Source organism: Sparus aurata, chromosome 14 (genome assembly GCF_900880675.1).
Source record: "Sparus aurata chromosome 14, fSpaAur1.1, whole genome shotgun sequence".
NCBI classification, from domain to species: Eukaryota; Metazoa; Chordata; class Actinopteri; order Spariformes; family Sparidae; genus Sparus; species Sparus aurata.
In genome coordinates, this window is record NC_044200.1 from 13,953,352 (window position 1) to 13,973,663 (window position 20,312).

At 41.2% G+C, this 20,312-nt stretch overlaps 1 protein-coding gene across 4 annotated transcripts in view; it reads left to right on the plus strand.

The window, feature by feature from the left end:
• The window catches only part of ptpn12 (protein tyrosine phosphatase non-receptor type 12), a 50,105-nt gene that overhangs the window by 10,009 nt on the left and 19,784 nt on the right, over positions 1-20,312 (plus strand). For all 4 annotated transcript variants that reach the window (XM_030439845.1, XM_030439844.1, XM_030439847.1 and 1 more), the window contains exons 2-12: positions 8,156-8,264; positions 9,013-9,089; positions 9,481-9,576; positions 10,158-10,196; positions 10,885-10,956; positions 11,177-11,236; positions 11,399-11,541; positions 13,626-13,692; positions 13,821-13,898; positions 15,198-15,296; positions 18,439-18,524. In XM_030439845.1, the coding sequence (XP_030295705.1) occupies positions 8,156-8,264; positions 9,013-9,089; positions 9,481-9,576; positions 10,158-10,196; positions 10,885-10,956; positions 11,177-11,236; positions 11,399-11,541; positions 13,626-13,692; positions 13,821-13,898; positions 15,198-15,296; positions 18,439-18,524 (926 nt within the window). The remainder of the gene's footprint in view (positions 1-8,155; positions 8,265-9,012; positions 9,090-9,480; positions 9,577-10,157; positions 10,197-10,884; positions 10,957-11,176; positions 11,237-11,398; positions 11,542-13,625; positions 13,693-13,820; positions 13,899-15,197; positions 15,297-18,438; positions 18,525-20,312) is intronic.

The following is a 20,312-nucleotide window of genomic DNA, read 5'->3' on the forward strand; positions in this document are numbered from 1 at the left end:
CCTTTACTGGATCACTTTGACACCACTGCTTTAGACAGACCACTGCGTTTTTAGGGTCTATTTATGTAATTGTGTCATGCATTTTAGATATCATACAATGTAATATACTGTTTTGTTTTCTTAATATAATGCCTTCTGAAAAAAGTCAAATATCATCAACTAAATATTTGCCAGTTTCTCATCTAAAAATGTGGCGTGCAGGTCAGAAGTTTCAACTCAGATTTACATTATGAAACAGTAGAGGAAATGCAGATATAAGGCTGAAAGCGGTCCTCTGGTAATGGTCTATTTTTGTCCACATCTCAGAGTTCGACTCAACGCTCATCTGTCTTCTCTTACTATCCCCCAAACTCTTTCCCCGCTACATCCTCTCTCCTGCTTTTATTTTTCTCTGTCCGCTTTGTTTTGTCTGCTGTAAAAGGGCAATCACTGACTCACTGTTAAAGGAAGCTGCATGAGTAGCTTCTTCTTTGTGTGTCAGCATACGGTATGGCTCTGTTTAGTGTACATGCAAGGCTGAATTATTTTTTTATTTTTTTGGGTGACAAAGGAAGTGGGAACCCAGAAGTGACGGTGGTTTAAAGCGGCTGGTTGAAGCGGGTGCTCTCAGCCCAGGCCAGGTGTTTCCTGGGGTCAGTGTGACCGCATCGGCCACCATATACACAAATAGATGCGTGTGCAAGCCACAAACACATGATCTACTACAATCTCTCTAGGATTCTGGTGCGTCATTGTTCATTATTAGGTCGTTTTAGTTTCTTTCGGGGATTCCTATTTTTAACATCACGTTCTGCTTTGAACTGCTTGCATGTGTGACTTGCGTAACAGAATAAGTGTTTCAGATGGTTTGAGGACAGACAATGAAAGAGTGACAGACAGACAAAGAGAGGCCTGATGGCTGGTAACAGGAAAGCACATTCTGCTTTGTGCCAGTGAATGATGCGCTGGTACACCCCTACATGTGTGTAGTGAGTGAGTGTTCATGCCACTCATGCTATCAGTGCTCCACTGACCTATATTAGCCAGTAGCCATAAAGTGGAAATGACTGCACAATGCATGAGTGTGTACATGTTTGCATTAGCGTATACAGCCGGGCGACTGATGCTGATGGTCGGACATTATCTTTGTCAGGATCTTGAGCTAATGAGGAGGTGACACACACATGCACACACACCAGTCAGGACCCCTGACTCATGCTAGCAGTCAGGGTGTGGTTTCACATAATTTCCTTAGCGACCATGCTTCATTAGCTAGCTTCATTAACAGGATACACCTGACATGCTGATGCATTTCCCGAAAAATGCCGATATTTTTTCTCAGCGAAACAATCAATGAAAAAGTATGTCATTTTGTCAATTATGCTTATTTGTGCTCTTGTAGAGGGTTAAATGTGGAGATCATGTCTGTAAGGGTTGGGCATCGCTAAAAAAAAATGTCAATATTTATGCTATAACTTTGATAAGAGTTCCTGAACGACTTGGGTGTGATCTAGTGTTTTTTTCCTGCATGCTTCGAAAACAGCCAATCATGAGCACTATTAGATCTTGGCACAGCAAACATACTGCATGCTTATTGGCTCACTGACACTGATGAGATTTAGTCCTTAAGTATTGAAACTTGGTAACACCGAGACATTTTTAGATACTAAATGGTATCGAGGCAGTTTGGTTGGTGCAATAAATATGTCACAGTTGGACACCCGGCCCTACATTTGTGTACAGTAAATATGAAGCTAATGCCAGAAGCTGCTGAGCAAATCTCGTTTGTTTGATTTTTACAAAAGGAAGCATAAAAACGTCAATCCTAGTTGTCCGGTTGGTCAACTGCCAGACTGTTTCCTGCCAACTTCCTGTAGTCTCTGTTGGTTTAGTCTTTATGCTAAACTAAGCCGATCGGCAAGTTGGCTTCACCAAAATATTATGGGCATAGACATGAAAGCGGTATCAATGTCCTCATTCAAATCTTTCGAAGAAGGCGAATAAGTACATTAAACAAACTTTTTAAAAAAAAGAATTTTATTCTGCTGTTTATATCATAAGCTCTTCCATTCACAGCTTCACAGTTCTTCATTCAATTAATCAATAATGCATTCAAAATGCTTGGTGCTAGAAGAAAATATGACTTTGCAGCTTTTTTTTTTCTGATTTGGGACTCGAATGCCACACAGAGAGAAATGAAGGCGGCGAGAACATCAATCAGGCTTATTGAATCGAAAATCAGAGGCAAAGCAACACACTCCCCCAGACCCTTTTAGTCGCTGCGCTGTAGCAGCGCATCTTTTCTCCCCGCATGCTCACAACGCGGGACATGGATTTTTTCTGAGAGCATTGTACTAGGTGACCTATTTTAGCTTGTGTGTGTCTGCATGGAAGGTGACCGTCAGCACAGCCTCTCTGCCACTAGCTCTCGACACCCATCACACTTCCTGGCCACACACACGTTAACCTTTATTCCCCCACCACTTCTGCAGGAAGAGCATATTTATTGCCAATCACTTCTCACTGTTGAGTTCAAGACAGAGAATGTGTTTCTCTCTCTATGTGTGTGTGTTTGTGTGTGAATTATTTAGCGTGCCAGGGAAGTACAGCGATGCTGACTTATTCAGCCAGGAGACAGAAAGTAGGTTAGACCCACTAACAACTACATCTCTCTCTACCCACATCTACCTCTCCGGAGCTTTTTCTACCTCTGCTGGCATTTTTAATCTCTTTTCTTCTCCCTTTCTAATCTTTTTCATTGTCTCTCCATCTGTCTCTCTCTCCCTCTGCCCAGTAACTGCCCTGGCATCCTCGAGACATTTTAGGCCAAGTCAAGTCATTGTGAAGAAATGTGTCTGGGAGCGCACATGACTCGGTCGCACCCTGAAGGGGGTCTGTGAAGTCGGCACTGGGCTTTTTGGGGGCAACGCCCTGTGTGTGTGTGTGTGTGTGTGTGTGTGTGTGTGTGTGTGTGGCAGTGGAAGTCGAGCGTTCACAGGAAACTGGCCAGCTCAGTCATGCTGTTTTACTCTCCTGACTGATAGGAAGTAAGAAACCGAAGGGAATACAGAGGTTGAAAGAGAATGGAAGGAGTGGGAGCAGTAATTATTTGTGCATGCGATTCTGAGGGCAAAAGACAGTTAAAAGCACTAGAGTGTGGAACTGTAAAGTGGCATTTGTAAAACATCAACAATAGATAAAACCCAGTTAAATCAATAAAAACCAGTGTGGGTCGATGTCCAAGTTTGGTGCATGAAAACACTCCAACTAAATCTGTCCGAAAAGTTGAAACTAGTTGACCCTTTGACAGAAGTTCAAGTGAGCATCATCAACTAACAGTTGTTCGCGTTGAGTATCAAATACATGGCATTCCTGAAATGTTAGCCCGTGTTTTGGAGACAGATGTTTTAGCATGCTGCTGGTGTTTGCACCCGCACTTGAAAGTATCATTTTACAACCATTACAACTACCACTGTGGTCATCTTTCTTCAAGAAATTAGGCTTTGGACTGTTTCTTCCTCTCTACCATGGCTCGTTCTTATCGTAAGGTTCTAGTTTAATGTCATGCGCTACTGACAGAAAAATACGTTGCCATTGATAGAATGTATTGATAAGTTTAGAGAAACGCGATTTTGAAGAATCGGACCGCTTGGAACCGGTTCTCGTCTCGATTCCCATCCTGTGCTTGACACATTTTGCAGACGTGACCACAACAGTGCTGCGTAGGTGGTTTCAGTGAGTTCTTGTCTTCAAATGTGTGAAAACCCAAAGAAAACCTTCAGAGAGTTTTCTAGTGTTGTAGTCACTTCCCTTTCCTGTGAAGAGGAGTGTTTCCTGTGGTGTTCTGTACCTGAACTTCTTCGTGTAACATACTTCGAAAGGTACAAATGAAAGGGATGACAAAACAGATGACCTGATTAGTTGTTAAAATGTTTCAGGGACTGAAAGAAACCACTTTTTTCATTGTAGTGCAATTTAATTGGCTGAAAATATTTATAATAATCCCTGTCAATCTTCTGGTGCTTAAGGTTATGTATTTAAATAGCTTGTTATATGCAACAAACTATCTCAAATTCAAAGATAGTCAGTTTATTGTCACACATGATGAAGAAAAAATATCAAAGTTACGTATCAATAAATCACAGAATATTATCAGTTTTGCTTGGAAAATGTGACTTAAACGCTGAATTAGCATGAAAATGATTCATCCACTTAGATATTGATACACCACTGACTGTTGTGTACCAATTAAGAATTGAATAGAGGAATATACACTCGAGCGGTGATAGAAACAAGCATGTTTGCTTTTCTTTGCCCTCTTTCCACCTCCATTAAGGACAGAAGCTAGTGCGAAGCGACAGAGTGTGTAAAAGGAGCGTGTGAATGAACGACAGAAACAAGGAATAAAAGAACCCATTAGCTTAGTTACCAAGAGCCTCTTAAAAGCCTTGGCTCTCCCTCTTTCCTGAACTCCCCCCTTTTCTCTCCCTCTCCCCCCTGTTCACCTCCCCTTTTGCTTTTTTCCCCTCTTTCTCCAAACACCCACATCTCCTGTCTTCCTCCTCTTTTTTCTTGTTTTCTCTTTACACTGCACCGCTCCCGATGGTTTGTTTAGTAGAGCAGGCGAGGACTCTCTCCCTCTGCTTTCTTGCTTTTGCATCCTCCAGGCTCAACCCGGCGTTTGTGAGAGTGCAGACACATGCTTGTATGCTTCTTTGTGCGTGTGTGTCTTTGTGTGTTTTACGTAACAGGGGAAGTAAGAGTAATTAGAAACAGGGTCTGTCTCTGGAACAATGGAAAGTAAAGCGAAAAAGGGGCGACACAGACAGTAGCTCGGTCTCCATCCAAGATTTTTCGTATTTGTAACGAGGTGTCAAACTATAAAAACTGGAATTTTGAATACAATAACAGCTTGTGTTGTATTTTTATCAGCCTGTTGAGTGATTGAATGCGACTATAAATGGTAGGTCAGGAGTGTTTATGGACATTTTAAACTGCTGTCTGTAAAACATCTGTTCACCGCAGCCTCTCAGAAATGTTACATCCACATTTCTACTATTGCAGAGTATGACAGACCTCACGACCTAAATTCAGCCTCAGTGAGGGAAACATACACCCAATCCCCATTTAAGTAGCCAGTGCTTGAAATGGAATGCTTAAAATGTTTGCACACAGCTCACTTGGATGGAAATCGATCATTTGAAAATAGAACGACAGCGTAGCTTTTAAACTTTACTCTAAGCCGGGGGTTGTACTGCTGCATTTATTGACACTAATCTGTTGTCAGCTAATTAATATGCATTTTTGCTGAGGTACATATGCAAGTATAAAACACACCAAGATTTTCACAATTCTTGTTTTTGATCAGCCATTGTACTCCACATCTGTTGTTCATTTGGACTGTTATGAATTTTATATGAGCAAAATGGTTTTGTTTAAAGAGTCAATGTGTAAAATAGGTAAAATATACTGAGCTGTGAGATGTTAAAGTGACAAGTTTGCTACTTAGTATATAAGTAAACAAAATAAACACACAAAATGTCAAGAAAGGAAATATTTGTTTATTAATACAAATTACACCTTTACCTCTGCAATGCGTTTGAATTGAGACAGAGGGGAATTGTCTTCGAGCGAGACTTATTTTTTATAGTTTTTTTTCTGCAGCTAATCTCTTGCAAATTAACCTGATAATTATACAAGCTGTGCTCTTGAAAAAATGTTAAATCTTTCCCTAACAGGCAGCTGACATGGTCTATCTTTTGTAGCTTCAAACCAGTGATAGAGGGACGAAACAAATAATTGATTAGGTGCTACAAAATGCATAGGCTTTATTGGAAGAATCTGAAAGTCCTTACTTCCCCAGTTTGCTGTAAATGAGCTGAAATGGGATACGGATAGACAAAACGTATCCTCATTACAGTGTTAGAGGGCACAGTTGTGTGCATGTTTGTCTCCACATAATGTGTTTTGTGGGTTGGGGGAATCGCAAACCATCACAAATCACTATTCCCTGCCTCCTCTGCTCATTGTGTGTGTGCATATGTGTTTGTGTTTGTGTGTATGTGTGTTTGTCTTCCTGGGCTCGGGCCCAGCACAGAAGCAGACCTCTGTTGGAAATGTAATTCACATGAGGCCAGAGGAGCTCTAATGCTATTACCACACGCACACACAGACAGACACAAATGAACACACACAAGCACAGCTGTGTTGCCGCCCACAGTCTCTGCATGTACCTCCTTTTTTTCTCCCTTGTTTCCTCTCCCCCGGTTTCTGTCTCGTTGTGGTTTACAAAGATCAGTGATGCAAAATGAAAGGTGAAAAAAACCATTATGTCTTTTAGGGTGCATCTGTGAGCTAGTCTAAACTGTTTATGTGTGCGCGTCCGTTGTCTATTCAGTAGTGTACAGCTGGCAGCTCATCGGTTTGTTAAACTACCGGAGGCCTGCATCAAATAGAAACCTTTCGGTCGTTGTAAATGTCGCCACAGTAGCGCAGAAGTTATGTTATGACAAGAGTGAAAAGAGGAACAGGTACAGGAAGAAAAGTCTGGAGGTTTGAGCGTCCCAGGAAATCAGGATGTACAGTATGTGTCCTTGTCACAGCAGCACGAGGAAAGCCTGCAGTCAGTGCCAGAGAGAAGAGGTGGGACCATTTTTCAAACGAGGCTCCAGCAGCCCGAACGCCCACGCTGACTTTCTCAGAGTCAGAGAGAGAGAGAGAGAGAGAAAGGGGGGAGTGAGTGAGGAGAGGCAGAAAAAGTGGAGTGATGCCTAATTTCCTCACAGTCTCGGTAAGAGAGAGGAAAGTGATTGAACCAACTGAGAGAATAAAAAAAAAAAGAGGCCCTCGAGAGCGATATCATGTGAGTGCTATCAGAGTCGAGCAGCAGGAGTTTTTTTATGGTACAAAAGTCTGACTGTGCTTTTGAAGTTTCCTCAAAAGTTTCGCTGTGACTCTCAAGGCCACAGTCAAGTCGAGAACGAAAAGGATGAAATTCACAGGAAGTTTCAGAAAGCCCCTGAATTTTTTTTGTAGTTGCCCTCCTACTCTGACACCAATCAGTGTCTTTTATTTGTCGATTTTACATCTCACATTTTTGTTTTTAAAACCAAACACACAAGAAGCCTATAGGAGTGTGTAGCAGAGAACCAGGGGTTCTTACTGATGCTCGTTTACTTGAAATCTGGTTTATATGAGTGGATAAACTCAGTCATACTTTCCAACATTTATCAATTTTTCCTGACACTGGTCTCTAAGCAAAAGTACGTTTTTCCATTACAAAAAATGTCATGGCCAGGGTCCTACGATTTAGAAGACGCAGGTGTTCTGCTGCACAGCCTTTTTTAAATCATAAAGGTAACATTCAGTTGTATATACTGTAAACGGTATTTGACGACAAAGCTGTGATCAGTGGCTGTAGCTGACAGATGCTTGTGAAGTTGAAATGAAACCAATGATTTCCATTGAATAATATGAACCCAACTGAAAGCAAATGCAACAGAAATCTCAAGCACACAAACAACTGTTCAAATTCTTCCATAAACACAATATGAACACAAACAAAAATCTAAAGGAAAAGGAGTTGCTGAACTCTAGAAATCACTCCTTAAACTCTCACGTTTAGATAACAGTCATTGAGTCCTGTAACTGATGTCAAACAGAGCTCACTCTAACATTTGATGGGAATGTTTCTGTTTCCTGGTACATTTTTTAGTAGTGTGTGTAAAAGTACTTCCTTTCTGGGCCAAAGTGTCTGAGGACTGCTAACTGAGTTAACGTTAGCCTGCTATCAAACAAGACGAGACGTAATTGTTCCCTTCCCATTAACTGAATGTGTGTTCATCAGTGTCAGCTGCTATTAGATTTAGCCAATCTTAACTTCTTGCACTGTCACGCACAGAGGAACAGTCAGCGGGTAGGGCATAGTGGTGTGAATTTCCGAGCATGGGTAATGTGGGCCCTGACACAAGAGTTGACATCACTGTTATCTGTGTGTACGCAAGTCCCTTTTGAAAAAATTTGATGATAACAAGGTTGATTATGATTATCTGTCCTGTGTCCAGCTGCTGAAATTTTTTAAAAAAAACCATAATGAATGGTACCCATGTTGCTTTTACCCTGGTAGTAGTTCCATTTATATTTATAAAACCTTCTGCTGTCTTGTTGTTTATTCCAGAGGTTACGGCGGTTATCAACGAAATACCGGACGGAGAAGATCTACCCCACCAACGTAGGAGAGAGGGAGGAGAATGTCAAGAAGAACAGATATAAAGATATACTGCCATGTAAGTCCTTCTGGCACGCACACATGTACAGTCACATTGCACAGGTGCACTGTTTCCTCATAGCAGACATTTTGATCAGCCAAACACAGCTGTATCCAGTAACTTTAGTGAGGGCTGCACCGTCGTCATCATTGCACATACTCAGTTATACCCAGAATTCCTTTAGACAACAGGGTTATATGAAGAAAAATGGAAAAAGAGGAGCTTAAAAAAGGAGGATGTTTGGTAGAGATGGACATAAAGTATGCACACACACACTTAGAACAAATACAGGTACCCAGTACATTGTGAAAGGACATGTAATGGTTTCTGTCTCACATATACACACACACACACTCTCGCTGCACTTAATGACCTCCAGGGGAGCTTCCATGACCCAACATCTGTCCTACTTGTTTTTTTATACCTTTATCCTCTTTTTCTCTTCCGTCCACCCATGCATTCATTCATTCATTAAGGCTTTTAGTGAATGAGCTGCTGATAAGGCAAAGGAGGAACCTTTTCATCCGTAACAGATGTGCACATACACACACACACACACACACACACACGTACTACAGGAGGAGGATACAGCTGTGTGTCCATTAACCTCTTTACATGCCATTTCCCCGTAGTTTGTCCTCGCTTGCCCTCTCATTGTCTTTCCATCCACTCTGTTCCTTTTGTCTTCCTCCATTTATATTTGAAAATATGAAAATATTTCGAATGCATCAAAGTAAATATTTAACTCTCCCTTGTTTCTCCCCAGTTGATCACACCAGGGTGAAGCTGGCTTTAAAAACGACCAATCAGGACACAGACTACGTCAATGCTAACTTCATTAAGGTAGAAAGCCGCTGAAATTCCCTTCGTTTTGTTCACTGACATTATGTGGTTTGATTACATTTGCTTTGATAAGTGACCCTCGTACAACATCTTTATGTATTTGCGACATTTATCAAATTCGGAATGTTAGATTTCATTAAGAGAAACCTCATCTCATAAGTAAATGACACTCTTTGTGTTGGTGTTCGACAAAAGTCTAGTTTTCTGTCATGTACTTTGCCAGTGTTAATTTTAAATAAGTCTTAAAACACTCTAAAAATGGTTAAAACGTCTGAAAATTGAATTTGTTGAAACCTCGAGATAACCTTGGAAGTGCCTTTACAGAACATATATTTGGATGTGGAATTGTAATATTGCTTTATCTTTCTTTCTACCCAATCTCTTTTTTCAGGGTATGGATGGCCCGGAGGCCTATATTGCAACTCAGGGCCCACTGCCGAACACTGTCATGGACTTCTGGAGGATGAACTGGGAGTACAACGTAGCTGTGAGTACCAACAGCTCGTTGGATGTTGTAAAGTAAGGAGAGATTGATGGATAGAGGGAGGGGAGTAAAAGAGATAGACTGCAGCTTCCCTTTGTGTCAACTTGGATGTTTACTGAATATTAACAGAGAGCTGGTACTTATTGCGTGTTTTTTTGTACGAAAGTGGAGGCAATAATTAACGTAATTGTAATAAATATTTAACATGGTTTTGATGAATTACAAGGCAGATGGGGAGTGCTTATGCTTGAACCAGATGGACAGATATGAGAGAGGGGGAGAGTCGGAGCTGCGATTAGGTTTAACTAGCACTCTGAAAAGCTGGGGGTTGCGGATTTGATTATTACTCCTGTAGGATCTCAGAGAATGATGTGAGGTATCGATGCAAGACTGAAATGTGTTAGCACAAATTATCTGAGCTATTCTCAGCTCAGGTTTTTGGTAGTCTGCTGAGTCTCCAGACCTCACTTTGGTAACTGAAGTGTTACATAAATAGAACATATAGGAATTAATCTATTTAGAATTTTGGATTTAGCCGTGAGTGTAAATATTGATTGTAATCCTTCCTGTTTGTGTCTTTGCAGGTTATTGTAATGGCTTGTCGAGAGTTTGAGATGGGAAGGGTAAGGCCAAGATATTTAATCCCCTATTATAAATGTGTGTGTCCGTTGCAGTGAATGCGTGCCAGTGTACATGTGTGTATGTTCACACATCTGTGTTGTATTATCCCCACCAAGGCTCCAGCTTGTTCTCAGGCCCATCGGCCTGCTCGTGTGGCTTTATCTCTTTAGGTCTGTCAACTAAAAGAGTAGAAGTAAATAATTTGTTTCCAATTTTATGTTAAAATAATGTTTTCAAGGTTTTTAGATGTAGTCCACACAAAACTAAATGATAATTTAATCTATTTAACAAACTGCGCCTTTCATGACTTGCATGACTAAAAAAATGGAATAGATAAACGTTGGATGTGTAGTTCATGCCCAGAAAGGTGATGTGACCTTCGCTTGTTCTCAAACTCTGTCTGTGCAGACAGTGGACAGTGGTTATGCGACAACAATGCAAAGAGTCCTCAGCCATGCTAGCAGCTTCATGAGGCTTTTCAACATAATCTGGGGTTCCACCTACGCAATTGATTATTTAAACCAGAAATTTTTTTGCTATTTGAAACTAAAGGAACCTGTTGTCAAAATTTTAAGCCAGAAAGTGTGTATGTGTGTGTCTATGTGTGTGTGTGTCTGTGTGCAGGAAGCTGTGGTATTTGTCTGGTATTTTGTTCTCAGCCAAAGCTAACTCCTCTTCTTCTCTGCGTAGAAAAAGTGTGAGCGGTATTTCCCGCTGCTTGGGGAGGATCCCATGAGTTTTGGCCCTTTCAGAATCTCCTGTGTAAGTAGACAAATCTCTAATACCACAGCTGTGTGTGTGTAAGGAGTGTGTGTGCGTAAGGAGTGTGTGTGTGTGTGTGTGTGTGTGTGTGTGTGTGTGTGCGTGTGTGTGTGTGTAGGGGGGGTCTTGTTTTTCGGACTCCTGCGTTTCTCACATTCTGTTCTAATGACCGTTTTAGTCAAGGATAGTGTAAATGTTCTGCCTGTGTCTTGTTTTCTAGGAATCCGAGCAGGCCAGAACGGACTACTTTATCAGGGCTTTGACAGTGGAGTACGAGAATGTAAGTTCTCCTATTTATTTTAACGAGAAAAGCAGTGTTCATATGTTTGTCTTAATACGATTATCTATGCATCACAAATCAACAATGCAAAATTAGTAGCGGTATTTTTCCGATATCGATAGATCTCATGCAATGGCTTTTCCACCATGTGTCTCCCTGCAGGAAACTCGGAGGATAACACAGTTCCATTACATGAACTGGCCGGATCACGACGTGCCCTCATCGTTTGACTCCATACTGGATATGATCGGACTAATGAGAGAGTACCAAGAGAATGACGACGTCCCCATATGTGTGCACTGCAGGTAGGTACAGTGTAGAGACTTTGCACAGATACCAATACAAAACCGCCTGCGTATGCACATACAGTAACCAAGGCAACACTTAAAAAAAGGTTGAAGACAAGAAGATGAGGTCATGAGAGCGTATAGACAGTTCATGCATATGAATCAGATCTTTTTTAGTTAGCTCTCGAAAGAGACATGTAACTGCCAGTGGTTTTCTGTGAGGAGGCAGTAAGAATGTGCAACAGGTGGCCAGCATGGGTTTGTGTGTTTTGAAATCAAGTTTCAACACCACAGGGAAATGTTGCAGCAGTGGCTAAACATATACATGCATAACTATTCTTGGTATAAACTCGATTTTTTGTTTTTGTTTTAAATCCATCTTCTATAAACTGTAGATGTCTTTTATATGGCATTTCCTCGTTTCACTTGACAAGAAAAATGATAAAACAGGATAATTAACCACTTAAGACATGGTCATGTGAGCCTGCCACGTCTGTAGCATGAACATTTTTTCTTTAACACCACCACCACCACCAATCAGACATTAACAGACTAAGACAGAGCCTCAGTATAACAGAGTACTGCAGAAGTGACACATTTTTGTAGGTCAAACCAAAAGTTAGCATCGCCACAAAAAGGAAATGGGATTTTTCTATTGAATTTGGATTCTTACTGAAAATAATCTCTGCAGCAAGCAAAAGTTTATGACAATGTTGACAAATGAACACCAGTGTAATGATTTTTTGAGTGTAAATTCGATCACCAGAAGAAAAAGCTAATGGTTGGCTACAAAAGAACTACACTATGGTCGGATGACGACAAAGGTTACTACTACACAATACTGTAAAATTGGGATAGTACACATAAAGATTTTAAAGCAGATCGCAATGAAAAACAAACAATGTGTGTAAATCCTACAGATTCCAAAGTAAAAACTAGCAGTGAGACGAGGTTACCAACATGTATTCATTCTTTATTTGTGCAGCAAGACCTAAAGATTTATGATTATTTATTTAAGATTTCCTGATTGATTCTTTTTGTCCTCGCTGTGGTGCAATACAAATATTTGTTTCCTCACAAAATGAACGGTTAAATTAATTGTCGTTAGTTTGAGTGCAATTGTAGTTTTCATTTGAAAGTTTTAAGAATAATTTGATGTATATTAAGATAATTGTGACATGTCCCACGCATACCATACACACTTAACTCTAAATTGATAAATCTGCAATTCAAAGGGGATGAGTTACAGTAGTTGCAAGTAAAGTGAGTAGATGAGTCTCTGTATTTATTGTAGCGATGTAGTTTGATGTCCCTTACAACCTCTGTATTCTGTGTTAACCACACACCTTATTTCAGACTTCTAATTGAAAGCAGTTTAAAAAAACAACTGACTTAAAAAACACTGAACCAGAAGTGCAAAAATTCTACTCAATTCTCGGTTTTAGGATTCCTGTAGCACTCTGTATACATAACACACGTTATTACAGCTGTAGTGGTTAGATAAGATTGCCACAGGCTGACAATCTAAAACGCATTTGTCTCAGAGATGACTGCACCCTTTCCTCGAAGAAATAAGGCTTAAAATTCAGAAGTAGTTAACCAAAAAAAACAAACAACGCACTGATTCATGAGGCTTTAGATTCAGTTCCTCTGCTGTACACATGCGTGGGTATACAAACAACACACACACACGCTGTCTCCATGTGTGTGTAATCAAGTATAATGAGCAGCCGGAGGACATTTCCTGGTTCCTCTGTTACACAGCAGGACTTAAAGCTGCGTCTCTGCATCTGTAAGGATGCCTTGTGTGGGTTGTGTGCACTGTGCTGTATGTGTGCGGGGGAACTGTGCTTGTTAGAGCAGCAGAGGCTCTGAGACAGCATGAGACAAAGTTTTATGATTTGATGCGTCAGACGTGATGCCACATAATCTCAGCGTATGTGCAGCTACTGTCTCCATCCTGTCTGGAGGAGGTGAACGAATGTTCGCCCTCTCAAGAATTGTTACTCGTGAGGTGTGTGTTTTTTGTTTGTGATGAAATGTGCTTGTTTTAAACGTGCGTGCTCCTGTTGAATCGAATCTGTGTGACTGTGACCGTACAGTGCAGGCTGTGGGAGGACGGGTGCTATCTGTGCTATCGACTACACATGGAACCTCCTCAAAGCTGGGGTATGTGAACACACACACTCCCACACATGCCTGAAACGCACCTGTGCTAATACGCACACTTTTTATACACTGAATGTCAAGATTTAACTGAGAGTTAACACCTGTGTTGTGTTTTGTTGCTTTTAAAGAAAATACCAGAAGATTTTAATGTTTTTCGGTTGATCCAAGAGATGAGGACGCAACGACACTCTGCCGTTCAGACCAAGGTTTGTTTTCAGTTTTAATTTTAACATCTGCACTGCCCACTACTCTTAGGTCTATTTAAGCTTACTGAAATAGAACATTTAAAACAAAGCTTCTGGACTAATATACAGATGATAGGAAAATTGCTAATCAGTCATCACAAGGAACTTCGGAGCTGAGGTCAACATAGATATACATTTGTCTGGTTGTCGGATGAAAAGACTTTCACAAGCTGGAAGTGTCTCAACTGTTTGTTTTTTTTTCAAAATGGTAAGAAAAAGAAAAAAAGAGCAATACGTTCCTCCCCCAGAGGTTGCAGATCTGGTTTGGGAAATTAAGTAAGTAGGTTTAAGCAATGACCATAGCTGGAGGGACATTTCATGCAAACGCATGGAAGGCATTTTTGCAAGTAGCTGCATTGTGCAGAACAAGTCATCTAACATTTCAGTCATTCACAGCTTTTAAAAACATTCAGGGTGTTTTGGACTATCCTGTGTACCGTTGTGACACCTGTAGTTCAGGTTGATTTGGTCCAAATGATGTAGTGTACCCAAACCAATCAAGTCAGGTGTGAAAGCAGCCCTTAGTGATTTACCTGCTTTTTGGCTGTGAATGAGCAGGTGAGGTTGCTTGGGAAAAAAGGTAACCCTGTAAGGTTTTAATTCAGAATTTGTTGAGAGTTATTCTGTCGCAGCAGCGTTTTGTCTCCTGCGCAGCCTCCTCATTCTCTTCTCTCTTTCTTTCCACACACCTGGTTTGAAAATGAATCGCAACCTGTTTAGCAGAGGTTGACACATTCCCGTGGTTGAGGTTTTTTTGCCACAGTTTTGTGATGGGTGTGTGCTTGCATGGTTTTTGTGGAGTTCTTTGTGGAGTATCCAGCTGTGCAGAGGATTCACAGCTGGATATGACAACAAAAGATGTTTCTTTAAGTGGCATAGATTCAATATAACGAAAGCATTCTAAGGCACCCGGCGTGCTGCGTCATTTTGCACCTTATTCACTGTGTTCTTTCCCATACACATATCTTGGCATTCAGGGCGTTAAATAAACTATAACAGAGCCTTGATCCAAACGGACACAGGTTAGAATTTAACGTCTCACTTCAGATTTCTGCTGGAAGCGAGTAACTGTAATGTCGTTTCTGAAAATGTGGTGCAACACATTTGCTGCCTTACCGGGAAGGCAAAGAGTACAAATTAGTGTGCATTGGTCACGGTTCTTTTATTTTCTTCCAACAGATTGTAAATGGATGTTTTTGAGTAAAGAAATGAGAGTATTTTGCTTTTCTCACCTCCCTGTCTTTGTGTCCCTCTCTGTAGGAGCAGTATGAGTTGGTTCATAAAGCAATCGCTCAGCTCTTTGAGAAACAACTACAGCTACTGGAGAGCCCCACTAACGCGCAGATACATGATGGCATGGTATGTCGCTCACACACACACACACACACACACACACACATATACACATTACGCATGCAGTCTGGTGTTAAAGAAAGACAGGATGTCGCTGAGTAACACAGTGGGGAAAAAAACCAAATAATTAGTCACAGGGGAGGGAGTTGGTAGGAATAGAGGAGAGGGGAAGAGAGGCCTTCAGAGAACGCTGCTCTTTACACCGACAGTTACAGAGATTGAGCCAAAAAGAGGGAGATCTCTTGTCTACAGGGTCGTCTCAGAGGACTGCACACAGTTAGACCTATTTAAGAGGGCTAGAAAAAAGGCTTTACTCTGTCAGTCACCGCTGTCCTCATTCTTATTTACTCCACGCTGTCCTCCATTGCCCCCAAACACTCACACACCAACAAACGCACCATGAGGCGTCCTTAATTGTCTCTGTTCCTCCTTCCAATGAACTAGAAGTTCAACCAAACCAAAAAGTTTAAGGAAAAAAAAGTGAGTACTGTGCTTCCCTGGGCGAACACATGTAATGATTTATGTTATTTTTGCATTCCACATCATTATTTTTGTGTCAGGATTAAGACATAATTGGAGAATCAATCAATTATGTAGCAGTCTTAGAGGAGCTACTCTGAGCAAAATGTCAGTAAAATCATCACTTTTTAATCCTGAAGAACAAATAAAATAGCACAGTGAAGCATTTGTTTCCAATACCTGGTTACTTAGGAAACAAATAAATCAGTTTCTACTGGAAATGTTACTTGATTTAAAAAAGGAACTTTTATAATGCGCTCCAACTGGAAAATATAGTTTCAGAAAGTTGCTAGGACTGTCTGCAAATGTCAAACCATTATGGTTTCAGTGGGAAATTAAAATCATGATGCAAAAAGGATTTTTCACACTAACCGTGAATCATATCGAAATCACAGTATCTGCAACATAACCACAATAAGATTTTTTTTTACCATATCACGCAGCCCGAGCGAGAAGCACCCCTTCCCAGCCACAACTGGAATCTAATTCTACACATTGTATAATATTAATAACATCAGTGTAGCCTAATCTGTATCTGTAACTCTGAAGAAATACCAGGTTTGAACAGAAACAGCTGTGCAGCATTTGATTTGAATGTTGATTTACAATTCGAATGTCAACGTTATTGATGAAGCTTCAAACTATTCCGTACAGACCTAGAACTTACTCCCCACAGCTGTTATGTGGATATGTGAAGACAAAAAGAAATAATGTCAGAAAAAAACAGGGATCAATGAGACAGTGTGCAACACTGACAAGACCTAAAGACACAGAGGACACAGAGAGACGATGAGAGAGTGCTTTGGCAGCGATCCAGGAGTTGACTTCCTGCTGAGGAAGCTCTGGTGACATCACCCCCTCTCCCATAATGTACTTTGAGGCTCAGAATAGACATCCGTTGGGAAAGGGAGACCCTTGCAAGAGGCGGTCACTCGAACACACGCAACCATGTTTATACTGGAAAAGACTGACACACTTTCTAAACTGTTAACGCGAACCCCTAATATCCAGTATCTGAATGGGAACACTCTAGTCAACTGTACGTTACTTTACTTTACGCCACTTTAAGAAACTCTGTGCCATTAATCATTTGTTAAGCGTAGGCGTGGCGTTCACGGAGGAAGACAACAACTCCAGCACAAGTTTGTTGCTACTGATTATCTGCTAAAGTTACAAGTCCAAGAGTGCGCTGCACTCATACTGACACACTTGTCAGCGAAACATTATCAGTGTGCTGTACTGACTCAGTCCATACACACATTGACTCATGTCCAGTCAGCCATTGTTAGTGACTAAAACACCCACATAGGTGCTCTCAATGGCAGGACGAACAATAAGCCTACACATGCACACATCCCACACACGTTTTTCTGCTCGCACGCAGGCGCCATTGTGAGCAGGAAGTATTTCTACTCAGCTGATTCTCGCAGCACACATGAACACACGTATGCAGCCCAAACGAGACGAAATTGGAAAAACCTGTGGCTTCGCTGTGTGAACATCTAATGCGCTGAAGTTCAGGGCCGAAGTGACCTGATTTGCCGCCCCCCCCCCCCCCCCCCCCCCCGTCATTGAGTTTATGGCGACTGAATTCGTCCCGTCATCTTCTCGTTATCAGAGTTGAGAGGGAGTCAAGTTAATGAGTCACGGGGGAAGAGAGGAGAGGAGCAGGAAGACATGAGCTGAGAGGAAGACGGAGACAGTAGTCGGGAGGAGGAGAGCTCCTTTCAGAAATGGTTTTGATCCTTCAGTGAGGCAATTTTATAGCAACTTTCTACCTCTGTTACAGAAACATGTAGGAGAGAAGAGAGTAAGTGGAGGGTAGTTAGAAAGGAGCAAGGTGTTTTACATTTCTACAGTAATTATAAAAGCTGCTGTTAGGAGGAGTGCTGAAATCGGCTTGAGTGTAATGCAGTCTCATGAAACAATCTAGCCGAACTAAATATGTACAGAGAAGTGATTTAAATAGAGATGCATAAGGTGTGATTTCTGTGCAGGCAGTATATGAAAAAAAAATCACATTTGAAAAGCTGTCTGGCTGAAAGTAGCAGTAAACTCACTCCAGCAGAGGTGTCTTCGTTTAAGATATCTGTGCTTAATGGACGTGGTTCTATGGCTGAGTAGGAGCTGGCTAAATTAAAAATCCTTAAAATGACAGGAAAAAAACCATCGAATTAAGTAGTAAGTATTGTTTTGTGCAATACTAGTACCTCTTCTCAGGGTCTCATCTGCTGACAGTGAGCAACAGAAGCTAATATGGAGTCCGCTAACATACTTCCAGCACAGCACAGAAGTTCAACGGAGCCCCGTGGAATTCCTATTTCTAAGCAGATATAACTTAACAAAGATAATGATTTAAAACTAAAAAATTAGAAATTGGCAAAGCCTATTATATTTATTATTTAGACATTTCACATCAAATTCACTCTTGTTTCTAGTTGTTTCCCTGCATTTTGTTATTTGTTGTACAGTATCATTTATTCTCCTGTGAATTATATTAAATGTAACTTTAATGATGGAAACACCTTCTGGAATATGTAGAATCAAGTTTTGTAATAGAACATTTCTCACTAAATAAAAAAACAACAACTTGTTTTTCTTGTGTGGTTTGTGTGTGTTAACTGTGCAGGATGAGAGAAGTCCAGATAAAGCAGGCCACCAGTCAGATGATGAGAGATGGGACACACCACCTCCAAAACCTCCCCGCATACGCAGGTAAGACATGTTTTGTGTTTGGATACTTGGACCTTTTTCAGATTTTTTTATTTATTTATTTTATCATCTGTTCACAGCCGCTTTAATTAAGGTTCGCCAAATGCTCGCAATGTGAATGTGGCTGGATTTAAAAAAAAAATTTAAAAAAAGCCAACCTCCACATGGATGAATGAACATGCTCACGCAGAAGTGAGCAGTAGGTGTGAAGTGGCCCATCACTGAACACAGTGGGTGTTGTGTTTTGTAGGAGGGACGCCAGAATTATTATTTATTTTTTTGAAATCCCAGCACAACAGTTTGTGTGAAGCGCACAATGAAAACATATTAAACTGACCAAACAGGAGCAGCAGGCGTCGCTTTCACCTCGAACAAACTGCAGCGCTCTGACACATTAGCTCCCCGTCGGCCCACAGATGCGCCCGGCCTCCACTTTGCTGAAGTTAACTTCTGTTTGGCTGTTAACAACTGTCATGGCCTGAGGAGGGGCTGTATTTATAGATCATTTTGCAACACTTACCAGTACTCTGCAACACTACGCCGTGTTGCATGTGCCACAACCCTAGGGCGAGTTTAAGTAGAACAGCTATATCTTTCATCTCCGCCTTCTTTGAGAACAAATACCGGCTTTTTCGCACTTGCAGGCGTTTGGTTTCAAACAGCACACACGGCACTGTATTTGTCATGTGCATACTGTAAGTACACCCTCGCTTTTCCTCGTCTTGGGCAATTTTTCATTCTGTTCTCAACCCTCATCTTCTTCCCTCTGCTCCCTCTCCTCTCATTTTTGAGTTTGCTGCCCAGCAGGGGTTGTGTTCCACTTTCTCCCAGCCAGTTTGTCTTCAGTCCCTCGTCTTCTGATTTATCCACAGAAGGCTGTTAGCGCGGCGATACATACAACTTTTTAAACAAGCCAACAACATAGAGGCGCGGAGAGTTGCCTCGTAGCTGTTGCTTTAATGTCACAGAGGACGTCTTGTTGCCAGGAGACTGTTTCACTTAATTACCTGTTGCTAGAAGCATTGTCTAATAACATCCCGTTTAACAGCATTCTGTGCGTCTGTGTAAATCATTTGCTCTGTGCTAATCCGTGTGATTTAATTTGAACATTTTAATTCTTCACTCTGAACCCATCTTCATATTCTTATCACCGGAAAGAAAATCCAGCGTGACCTTTGTTTTGTTCTCTCACTGCTCAAATTATCATGCTCTTCTTGCTGTGCTTAAATTGACGACTGCACCAGCTGGTTTGATGGGAAAGCAAACATTTTTCAGAGTGCCTAATTTTGGGATGTAGCTGCAAATGATCTGTTTACTGAAAAGTTTCTTTCCTCCTCTTAAGTAAAACATCCAAATTTGATCAAATGCCAGAATAGGAAGCTTTCCTGCAAGTGGCACAGAGCGCGGCTGTCAGGAATATGTGTGCTTCTCTGTCTGCTTGACTCCTAAATCTTACACTCGGTATGTGTCTCTCTCTCTTTGTGTCATCCCTCAGTTTCCTGATGTAAAAATGTCGAGGTCTAGTTTAAGCTTGAGAGTATTCTAGCGATGGTGGAAGCTATTTTTACCAACATAGTCCACATTCTGCCGGCCACACTCCCCCTGGGTCACTTCAGGAGTGCCAGTGTGTGTATGGGAAATTTTTGTCAAATGTGTGTGTGTGTGTTTGCGTTAGAAAGAGAAAAATACTGCAGGAACTCTGAGGCTGTCATCAAGGTCCCACATACTGAGTCATGGCTTTTAAATACCGTACATACACCGGTATTCACAGCCACGCCCTGGAAGACTCAT